The following is a 12,038-nucleotide window of genomic DNA, read 5'->3' as shown; positions in this document are numbered from 1 at the left end:
AAAAGTCATCAGATCTCCAGCTTCCCTGAAGGAGCAGGTTGAGCAGCTGTCCTGGAGCAAAAAGGAGGGGGAGAAAACCGAAAGGCTCCTCCGGCTCTGAGAGAGGAGAAAATAATAAAAATAAATTATAAATTATAATTTATAAATTAATTATATAAATTAGATAACTATTAATTAATTAATTAGTCAATTAATTAATATATATAACCCTAACCCTTATAAAGATGTTTATCTCCATGATACACCAAACACTTCATGGCTCACCAGACTGACAAAGCCAATCCTGTCTTATAAGTCTGGTGTAGTGTCTGGTAGGTGGGGTCCTAGCTACGGCAAGCTTCTTGACAACATAGCAGGACTGGTTCTCAGGAACTGTGCTAACCAGCTGGCCCACATCCTCACGGACACCTTGCTGAGCTATGCTGTTGTTCAAACCAGCTTCTAGGTTGCCACTATCATGCCAATACCCAAAAAACCCACAATTTCATCACTTAACAACTATCTCAAAACTCCCTCCTCTTTTGATCTGCTCCAGTTTGCATACCGCTCCACAGAGGACGCCATTTCCTCTACATTACAAGAAACACCTCGACTTACAAGCCATATTCACAATAAAATTCAACCTATTTTTGGGACATGGTTTCTCTGACGTTGGACTTTAGAAGACCCAGTGGACCACAAGCAGCAGACAACATGGCATCACTGAGTGGAGACGTCACACTGGAACTCAAGCAACGTGGATTCTCTGCCTCTACACTCTCCAGGATAGACATCAAGAGAATAGCAGTAGGCCCCCTTAAATCTATCTGTCAAATTCCAGTTTGTTCAGGTAAATGATAAATCTTCTTCACACTCCGGTGTTACTTGTAGAGTACCACAGGCTTGGGACAAATTATTTACTGTATAGAGTTTATGCTTCCAGTTGGGAAGTTTATCAGCACGTGATGAATTTCCACTGTTATACTGATGACACCCAGCTGTATCTGTCCTTAAATTCTTATGAATCCAATCAGGCCGGTAGGTTACAGACATGTGCTGAAAACAAAACCGTTGGATGACCTAATTTCCCCCCTCAATCCCTTTTAAGTTTAGTAAAAACATAAGTTGACATCTTTGGAGCAGAAACTCTGAAAAAGGAACTTCTTAGACAATCACTGAATGAGTGAGCAATCATTCACACCTTTTGTTGCAGCTGGTGCCTCTCCAGGTTCATCACTGATCATTTCCAGTGCTGGAACTGAGCTAGGATCCATAGCTGTGCTATCAGGTGGTCTGGTCTCTAAAGAATCCTGTGCATCTGTTGCAGCAGTATCTTCTATTCCTTGACAGTGCATCTATAAGAAAACAGGAAAATGCATACAACATTTTATAGATTCAGCTTCCTTAAAGGAAAATAGGGATAGAGAATAGAGCAAAAAAGTTGTTCATATTTTTAGTTTTCATATTCGTGTTTCCCAAGTTAAATAAAATGCATACTGTATTAAATACTGTAAATGTTTTATTGTCTGGCGTTCTGTCCTATGTTAGTCATTTTCATCGATTTCCATCTGCTAAAGCAGATAATTAGGTTTAGAAGGTTTGTGGCTCAACAAAGTCTACAAAACTTAGACCTGGCTAAATCTTGTTAGTGTCTGGTTTATTGAATCTACATTTGAAAGCCTAAGGTACACATCCACCGAGGATTACAGTTTAAATTGCTTTAATTTACTAAGAAGTTTGTTTCAGATAGGAAATTAGAGACCAATCTATCAATAAACCAATATAAAAACAGAAAAGTTTTCATTTACTTTTTTTTTTATGCTGAACTTTTCTTTGAACAGTTACAGTGGAGAGACAACATATTTATATTCATACACAATTGTTCATTATCAATGTCTATATTATCTGGTTTTGGGAGTGGTGTCATCCTTGTTTGCAAAATCATTCCATTCTTTCAATTTTTCAATAAATTGGTCCTCTTGCACTCTCACTCTATATGTGAGTTTTTACATCACAGAAATCTCCTCCACAATGCTCTGCCACTGCTGCACAGTTGGTGGGTCCTCTTTGTACCATAATCTTGTGATGGCGTTTTGAGTTATACAAGGTATTCATCACCTTTTTAAATTATGCCATGTGCAACACACCCCAAATAGAGTGTCCTACATGATCTGGGTACTCCACATCCTATTCTTTTTTTAAAGTAAGAAACATGTTATCCCAGTATGCAGTTATTTTTTGACATGACTAGAATATGTGCATGTGACCTCCAGCCATCTGACCACAGAATGTCCACCACGATTGTGGATTGGATCCCATACGCTTCCTACTATTTGGGTTATGAAACATCTAACTATTTTTTAAATTGAATTCTCTCCAAACATGGAAGCAGGTGGATGTGCATTGTGTTTTACAGATTTTAAGCCACTCTTCCTCACTTATATGGTTCTTCCATTCCTTTCACCACTTTTTTAATTATATATAGGCCAAATTTTGCCTGGCGAATAACTAACATATTGTCATTTTGAGACCATTGTTAACTAATTGCATAACAATGCAAATATACCCTCTCAGAGGTCAATAAATTAATATCAAAAGAACATTTAAGGCTGGAACTGGAAGAGCTTTTATATTAAAAAAATGGTGAGGGGGACTTAGGAGGTTTGCATTAGGCATTGTTCACTTTCAATTGATGGAAGGGGGTGGGGGGTGGCTCCCCTCAAGATGCCGCATCGGGCGGTTTTCCATGTCGCCCCCATCAAAAACGGCACTGCACCTCAGTCATTGAGGAATGTCAATAGGATGGTCCCCAAGCAAAGAAGCCAGCATCGGCACATTTTAGGTGCTTATTGCATCTTTGTGATTTTGTTCTAGTTTTATATATATATATATATCTTAGTATCTCTCATGGTATGAGGTAGGCAGTAGCTTGAAGGGTCTTGCCTAAGGACCCAGACTGGATTCGAACCCCGCCCTCTCGGGTGATATACTGATGCCTTATCTATTGAGCTATCCAGTCAGCAATACCAAGCGACTGCAACATCAGGAAAAAGGAGCACGAGAAACTAGAGAAATACCAGGGCCTCAGGGAGGAACTGGAGAGGGCCTGGAAGGTGAAGACCACAGTGGTGCCTGTGGTCATCGGGGCCCTCGGGGCAGTCACCCCCAAACTGGACCAATGGCTACAACAGATCCCAGGAACAACATCAGACATCTCAGTCCAGAAATGTGCAGTCCTTGGCACAGCCAAGATACTGCGCAGGACCCTCAAGCTCCCAGGCCTCTGGTAGAGGACCCGAGCTCAGAGGATAAGAACCACCCGCGGTGGGTGAGAAGGGAATTTTTATATATATATGTAAATGATGTCCAAGAAATCATCTTCCCTCGTATTACTGCCTTCAGGGCATCCTATAGCATTAGTAGATCATCTTTACCAATATCATTTATCTCTATATGAAATTATTTTCTATTTTATTTCTTTAAATTTTTTATCAAAAAATTCAAACTTCTTTGCACCACCATGTACTGTATGTCTCTGTACTGTCTGAGGCTACGAGGAAAATGCAACCCAAATCAGACTTTTTTTAGCTAGCCCATATGCAACCTGTAATTGACTTTTTCATGACAATCTGAACAACCCAAATTTGATGTTTTCGAACCCCCAAAAGTCTGATCTGTTCCACTTCCTTGTGTGGTACTAAATCAGATTGTTTTCAAAACGTTCACAGTCTAAATGGTGTAATGTAAAATTTTATGATCTGCTCCTGATCCCTCTTCTGCTTTAGGTTATCTGCATAGTCTTATGAGATTGGTCAAGCAGCTTTCACATAGACCTCTACAGTATCATATAACAGCAGGGAGAGGTTCTTGATCAAAGAAGAATCACATTTCCTTAACAATAGACAATTGGCAAAACCATCTGTATTGGGCTCCACAGAATCCTTATGAATTCGTCCAATCACGTAGAGTGATTGGACGAAATATATGTGACATCAAGGATTCACACGTATAGTCCAATCAAGTCTCTCTTCTTTGACCAGAACCTATAAAAGAAAGCCAAATCCACTTGCATACTTGACAGACTCCTTTGACTCTGTATTTCTGTTCTGACCTCGCAATGTTTTCATAAATTTCTTAAATCTTCTCATCCAGACTCTTGTTAAAGTAATGTTTCCCACGACAATGGTTATGTTGCATCTTATCTGACTGATAAGTTATTGACATTAGACATTCCTTACCGGAGAAAGAGCCAAATGTAAATAATGGCTGAAATTTAAAATTATTACATTATGAAAGTAGTCTATCAGTGAACCCCATCACATTCTAATCCCATTCTCCTGGTTTTGACGACACATCCAGACTTCTCTACTGAAGCTGCAGTCAAAACATCATCGCTATTAGTTGTGCTTTCTTTTTATCATCTTCCTTCATGCTATGATCTTGTAACAATCCTGTCGGCTCTGAATAACGATAAATAAGTAATTTAAAGCTGATTCCTCAACAGAAGCATCCATTAATACTTCTGTACCAGAAATAAGGTGGCAGCCCTCCATGGGTGCAGTGTGAGATGAGTGGTGGGGGGGGCTTAGCGATTTGATCTTACCGAAGCTGGCTCTCGGGACATGGAATGTTATCTCTTTGGTGAGGAAGGAGCCTGAGCTGGTGTGTGAGGTTGAGAGGTTCCGGCTAGAAATACTGTAGATCTCATCTCAACGCATGGCTCTGGTTCTGGAACCAGTCTCCTTGAGAGGAACACTCTTCTACTCTGGATTTGTACCTGGTGAGAGGTGCTAGGCAGGAGTGGGCATACTTTTTGTCCCCCATCTGGGTGCCTGAATGTTGTGGTTTACCCCAGACAGGTTCTAAGTGTTGCTTGTGCTTATGCGCCAAATAGCCTACGAGTGGGGGGATGGGTGCTTTGTGCTTATGCGGCAAGTAACATTTCAGATTACCCACCCTTTTTGGAGTCTTTGGACGGGGTACTGGAGACTCCCTTGCTCTGCTGGGGAACTTCAATGCTCACGTGGGAAATGACAGTGAGACCTGGAAGGGTGTGGTTGGGAGGTACCCCCCGATCTTGGGTTCAAATCAGGGGGTTCAGATCCCCTGGGGTTTCCCTGATCCCCAACAACAGAACATGAGTGGTGTTCTGTTGTTGAACTTGTGCTCGTAATGGATTGTCCATAACAAAGACCATGTTCAAGGATGTCCGTATCTGCTCTTGGCACCAGGACACCCTAGGCTGCAAGATTTCACTGATATCATTTATCTCTATATGAAAGGTTCACTGATCTGCGGCCACAGGTCTTGGACACTCAGGTGAAGAGGGGCGCAGAGCTGTCCACTAACCACTACCTGGTGGTGAGTTGGCTCCAGTGACGTGCGGTGAGATTCATAGCTGGTGAGGGACACGTAATCATAATCAGATTTACAAATATAGACCCCTGCATGTTATTGTTTACGCAAGGAAATTTTGTGCATGCGGACGCTGGAGGGCAAAAAGACTATTCTTTTACATGTAATCCATAGCCGCGCTGCCGCCGTAGAATAATTCTGTTAACTCAATCAAACTTGGACATGTAGATATTACTAATTTCGTGCTGTGCAGCAAAGGGAAAACCGTTAAAGTACAACTCGAAACCACTTCTTTCTCGCTCTCTGTATCAGCGCAGCTATGCGCAGACTTGTTGCCATAGCAACTGACAGTGCCACAAAAAAAACCACTCTGATATTTCCCACACGAAGAGCAGAACATTCTGTTGCAGTAGTATGGTTTTAGGCTTAATGTTTATTTTGCGATTATTAATAAGTGATTGCTGAGATAAGAGGAGAAAACTATAAATATATCGCTGCACTTGACTTTACTGTATGGCCAGTTCGCTGTTACTGTCTCTTACTCTGCAGTTGTGGAGTCACAATGTCTGGGATCATGAGCGCCCCCTGCCATGAGGCAAGAAAACTGCCTGCCTCACCTCTGCCGTTTCTGATCGCTCCTCAGCACACGAAACACTTTACACACAGTTTGTGACAAAAAACACTGTACATTATATAAATAAGCTAAATTATGGAAAATCAGTTCATACATTAAATGTTTTTTAGCCATTTTATTGGCGACGTACAGACAGGAGGAACATGCTCTCATAGAATGGCAGCCAGTGAAGTTAGCAAGACGTTGATCGATCCCAGGTGAGGCTCAGCTCGCTGCTGCCTCACCGAGCATTTGAATGGGAAAATGCGAAAATTCAGCGATTTTGAAGAAAAAATAATCAAAATTGGTTAAGCTAAATGAAAAATAGGTACTTTATTGTACATTGAAAATAGCAATATAAATTATTTTATTATTATATGTTATTTTCCCATGATGCGGTCAGGGTCTCCCCTGACCACACGTCACTGGTTGGCTATGATGGTGGGGGAGAGAATGCTGGTCAGACCTGGCAGACCTAAATGTATTATGAGGGTCTGCTGGGAACATCTGGCAGAGTCTCCCGTGAGAAGGAGCTTTAACTCCCACATTCTGAGAGAGGTGGGGGACATCGAGTCTGAGTGGACCATGTTTCACGCCTGTATTGTTGAGGCGGCTTATCGAAGCTGTGGTTGCAAGGTTGTTAGTGCCTGTCGCGGCAGCAACAATCAAAACAATCTGCTTTTTGCAGATGATGTGGTCCTATTGGCTTCATCAGGTCGTGATCTACAGCATTTGCTGGAGTGGTTCGCCATGTGACACAGCCAAGATGAGGAGCAGTGCCTCCAAATCCAAGGCCATAGTCTTGAGTCGGAAAAGGGTAGAGTGCCTTCTTCGGGTCAGGGAGGATGATCTCTCCCAAGTGGAGGAGTTTAAGCATGCCACTCCTGCCTTGCACCTCTCACCAGGTATAAATCCAGACTAGAAGAGTGTTCCTCTCAAGGAGACAGGATCTTGTTCACTAATGAGGGAAAAATAGAGCGGGAGATGGACAGACGGATTGGCGCAGCGTCTGCAGTATCAGTCCGTCGGGGTGAAGAGACAGCTGACTCAAAAAGTGAAGCTCTTGATTAACCGGTCAATCTACATTCCTACCCTCATCTATGGTCATGAGCTTTAGGTCATGACCAAAAGAACGAGCTCACAGGTACAATAGGTTGATATGAGTTTTCTTAAGTCTGGGCTCTCCATTAGAGATAGAATGAGAAGCTCAGTCATCCGGGAGCGACTCAGAGTAGAGCCGCTGCTCCTTAGGTAAAGAGAAGCTAGCGCAGGTGGTTTGAAATTTGGTTAGGACGCCTCCCTGGTGAGGTGTTCCAGACACGTCCCAGGACATGCTAGAGGGACTATGTTTCTCAGCTTGCCTGGGAACACCTTGGGATTCCCTTGGAGGAGCTAGCCAAAGTGGTTGGGAGAGGGAAGTCTGGGCCCTCTCCCAACGATTATGGGAGAGGGCCCATAATCTTAGGGACTAGGGACTAAGTAGTCCCTAGTCTACTACTAGGGACTACTTGACCAAGTAGGACTACTTAGTTAAGTAGTCCTACTTGACTAAGTAGAAGTCCCTACTTAGTCTGCTATCCCTGCGACCCAACTCTGGAAAAACAGAAGAATATGGATGGATGCTGTCTGACATCTACGCTGTTGGTCTGCGCATGCTGCTTGCTTTGGAGTCGTAAATTATTCACATAAAAATATGATTACAGTCACGTTTAATTAATAGTATCAATGACCAGACAAAAAAAGGAGAATTTCAGCAAAAAACAAACAAAAGTCGGAATTGAGCATCAAGACCTGCTGCATCAACTTAGTAGCCATTATTCCTTTTTGTTTTAAGCTTTGTGTCGAACCTCCAGCTACCAAATACTCTACATTTGGTTTTAGTTAACCTATTTGTTTATTTTCATCAAGCCATCTTTTTAATATAATGTGTTGAAAAGATACCAGTGCTACAGGGAGAATTTACCTTTTTTACTTTGTTGATTCTCTTCATCAGTTCATCAGGAGACACGCTTCCAGCAATGACCTCCAGAGGAATTCCAGTCACCCCAATGAAGAAGCTAGAGGGTATGCATACTACGGGATCTATAACAGGCTAATGAAGGAACACAAGCTTTAACAAAGTCTTGTACTTAGATATAAATATAGTTACAATATATGTAAAACACATATACAGCAACAAAGGATACAGATCTGGGAAAACTGGACACAAGTGTCACTGGGAAGAGAAAGTGATACCATGAGGAATAAAATATACATTAAAGCATTTTGAATTTGTATGGACTGTTTAGTAACATCTATAGAGATAAAATAAAAAGCTTATACAACACACCAAGTTCAGCTCAAAGCCAATGTTTTATGAACATGGCCAACTGAGGTAATTATTTTGCAAAATACAATAAATGGAGTGAAAAGTGAACTCGCAATGGTCATCGAAAAGTAAATGAATGTGAAGATCTTGCATGTTCTAAACCTGTTGTCTCCAGTTCCACTGCTGCACTTGCAAACTGGAAAATTACCCACCTACTAGATGTTTGAACCCAAAAAGACCAGGGGCCTCATGCATAAAAGAGTACGCAGTTTTCACACTAAAACTTGGCGTATGGAAAAATTTAGAAAAGTGCGGCGCACAAAAAAATTCGGATGTATAAAGCTGTGCGCACGCACCTTTCCTTTGTACATCCTAGTTTGTGGGAAATTGAGCGCAGCTGCTGGTTCGTCTGTCGCCACCCATAAATACATTATGTAAATTAGTATAAATACCCGGATGTCAGACACCACGTGAAGCAATAACCATGGCAACGTCCTTGTTTGTAGCAGTATAAATATTTATTATAATAATAACTATATATTTTATTTAAAAGGTGCTTTCAGGACACATAAGACCACCTCACAAAAACAAAAATAATACATTTTAAAGAAAAAAAAATCCAAATAAAAAAATAAAGAAAGATAGAAATCGTGCCTGTTTGAACAGTAGCATTTTCAGCCGGGCAGACAGCGCATCAGAGTCATTTGAGTGAGAATGTGGACGTTTATTCTAAATAGTGGAATCATGTGCCTAAGTTATACATTTATAGAATAGAGATGCTTTCTGTTTAGAAAGGAGCATTCACAAAGCAGGCGGCTCGACTGAAGGATGACTGCAGCTGGACCGGTATCGGTACCTCACGGCTCTTTAAGTTTTGTTCAGAGCTCCAGGATGATCAGTCTGAGCAATGTAACGCTAATAAACCATCATTAACATTTCCCAGCAGATCAATATGATCAATCGCTCGCTCTGAATCCTTCCATTGGCGATGTTCTCCATCAGAGCCAAAGCGCCCCACATTTACGCGGCATACCTTTGCACAGCTACTTGAATACGTGTGATTGCATACACACCTTGATCACTTTAAAAATAATCAAACCTATCTGGAGTTAATCTGCTGATCCAATCCTATTGTCTTTTTCAGTCAGAATGAAATTACCCCATAGATGTATTTCATGCGCACAGACCAATCTTTGAGACAAAAACTGAGGAAAAGTACTATTTACATTTGAGTGAGGTTTTCACATCCTTCTATTTTTATTTTCTTTATTTTGTGTGCGTGTTATATTATTGCCTGAGGATAAATGCAGTTCAGTTTCATTGTTTACGTATAAACAATAAAATATTAAAATCATGAAAAAACATTGGGTTTGAAACTTCTTGGTCTAAATAACTGAATGGAGTCAGATTTCAGATTTAGCTTTGTAGTTTGATATTGTTCACTGAAAAAGTTTGCCGTCCTGCCGCACATTTTCACGGCAGCTAAATGATTTACGCAGACTTTGATACAAAGTTAATTTTTATACATGCCGGCTTGTGCGTAAAATACAACGCAGCACATTTTTTGTGCGCACGCACGCTTTATGCATGAGGCCCCAGGAGTCTAACTTTGGGCTATCAGAGTAGCTGAATAATTCACACAAGAATTCCTCCCAAATATGGCTGAGCCCAAGTCATTTATGTTGACTGAGCTGTCGTTTGTGACCCATAAACAATTATATCATATTGCAGTGTTCAAAGTGCTTTTATAGGTCAGACATTTGCTGTGATAATCAATTTTTAATTTTTACATAGCTGTTTTAAGAAACTAACTGAAGCTGTACACACAGCAGAAAACTAATCTGTACCTCTTGGCATCAACCCTGATGGCCACAACGCAGTTCTGGGCAGCCTCCGAGACGCTGTCGTCTTCCCAACTGGACATCAGCTGCTTAGATTGTTCATCTTCCCCTGACAGAGTAAAATCACAGGCAGGATGGATTTAACACAGAACCTGTAAACATCTCACAGAAGGGTTAGCTGAAAAATAAGTTTACTAAATTGATTAAAAAGAATAATTTAAATCAGACATCTAATATCTTTACATGTAAACAATACTCTACATCATGAAGACACAGACTTGTTGTCCTCCTCAAATAGATACAACTGTGTTTTATATAAGTAACAACCAAACAGTTTGCTCCCTAGTAACTACAGTTGAGGGGAAAAAAGAATGTTACTGTTCTACATATCCAGTTATAGTAAGTCATCTGGCCTTTACTAGATCTGAAAATTACTTGAATTCAACCCTAAATCTAGAAGGTACATTCCATACTGTCTGTATTTATTACATAAAACAAGCTGCAGCGACCTTGGAAAGTCCTTTCCTGTATTACTTTAATAGTTCTATCACGTGTATGTGGCTAGACTTCGACCGGCTCTCTTTTTTTGAGATGCAACTCTTCAGTTTTAAGAGATCTGACTGGGGTATTGTTTTATCACATTGTGTTGTAGATTTTCTGATGTGTTTGGAATCATCTTCCTGTTTAACTGAATTCAAACTAGAACTGTTAGTCATATGGACTCATGTTTCACTTTGTTGAGGCAGCTGGATTAATAAAGTTTAAAAGAATTCTATTAAACTAAAATTAATTCACTTTTGCAGAACAGAATTGCTGCTTAGCTTGATCAGAGCCAATAGAAAAATGCAAAAAAGTTTGGAGGTTTTTTTGCAAAAGACTAATGGTCAACAAATCTAAACATACAACCATGCATCTAATTTTTCTTCATCTTCAAAATTAAGCTCTACCCTATGGTCGCCTATCACAAAAGATTCCAGTAAAATGCAAAAACAGATTTAAAGCATTATTTTTGTAAAACAATTGTATAAACAGCATATTACAATGGTCGTCCCTAAACAGCTTTAATACAAGCATGCGACAAAAATGTGGGAAAAAATTCTGGTCGTAACACCAAAACTCAAGTACAGAGCTGGGAAAAGACCCCACTGGGTTCCTCTCTATGAAGTCTGTCAGTTTAAGAACCACAGCAATTCCAAATGTCTCAGTCACACAATGGAAGTAGAACACCACACTAAAAGCTTCGGCCAAGTTTTGTGTTTTCGTTATCTCAACATTAAAAAAAATAAAGGATTGAAATATCTCACTCCATCTGTTTCACTCTCTGAATGAGTGACAAAATATGTTGAACTTTTTCATAATACTTAATTTTATGAGATGTTGCATTAAATTGCTCACACTTAAAGGACTGTACACCTTCCGTAAGGGAAAGTCTTCTACGGTGTTTGAAAGCCATAGTTCTTAAGAAATTTGTGGTTGGCGGCTTGCCTTGGTGTTGGATGGTAGCCATGTTTCCGAGTAAAATCAAAACAAGCAAAGCCAGCTGGTTCACCTGCTGCTTTAATAAGTTTAAGTTGGATTTGACGTCATCCTCGTGTCTAATTGATTTCCGAGGCAAACTAGAAACAGCATTAAAACGAACCAGTTCGAACAAACAACAGCGAAACGTTGGAACGAGTTTATCAAACACCGAGAGGTCGCTTGCTAATACCGGAAGGCTCTAACAACAACGTCCGTTTAGAATTATTTTATCACAGTTACCTGCAATGACAACGACAAAGACCAAACTGCGTTGTTTAGCAGAGTTTATGGCCTCAGGAATGGATCCGTCAAACCAAAGCATCGCTGAATATTTAGTTTCTAGTGTCTACGTGTTCAATTTGCTGTGACATCAGCAATAATAGTAGCAGTAATAGTGTCGTCTTCTTCTGCTGCTGCTTCTTCT

The 12,038-nt window shown here is 40.5% G+C and overlaps 1 protein-coding gene across 1 annotated transcript in view; it reads right to left on the bottom strand.

The window, feature by feature from the left end:
- Positions 1-12,038, bottom strand: part of ubxn4 (UBX domain protein 4) — a 40,822-nt gene extending 28,784 nt beyond the window's left edge. The window contains exons 1-5 of the mRNA XM_032568066.1: positions 11,855-12,038; positions 10,103-10,205; positions 8,134-8,162; positions 7,911-8,029; positions 1,181-1,334 (exon numbers count right to left, since the gene is read on the bottom strand). Coding sequence (XP_032423957.1) covers positions 1,181-1,334; positions 7,911-8,029; positions 8,134-8,162; positions 10,103-10,205; positions 11,855-11,936 — 487 coding nt within the window. The 5' untranslated portion in view covers positions 11,937-12,038. The remainder of the gene's footprint in view (positions 1-1,180; positions 1,335-7,910; positions 8,030-8,133; positions 8,163-10,102; positions 10,206-11,854) is intronic.

This window comes from Xiphophorus hellerii, chromosome 7 (genome assembly GCF_003331165.1).
Source record: "Xiphophorus hellerii strain 12219 chromosome 7, Xiphophorus_hellerii-4.1, whole genome shotgun sequence".
NCBI classification, from domain to species: domain Eukaryota; kingdom Metazoa; phylum Chordata; class Actinopteri; order Cyprinodontiformes; family Poeciliidae; genus Xiphophorus; species Xiphophorus hellerii.
The sequence above is the reverse complement of the archived record's forward strand: the minus strand, read 5'-3'. Positions and strand labels throughout refer to the sequence as shown.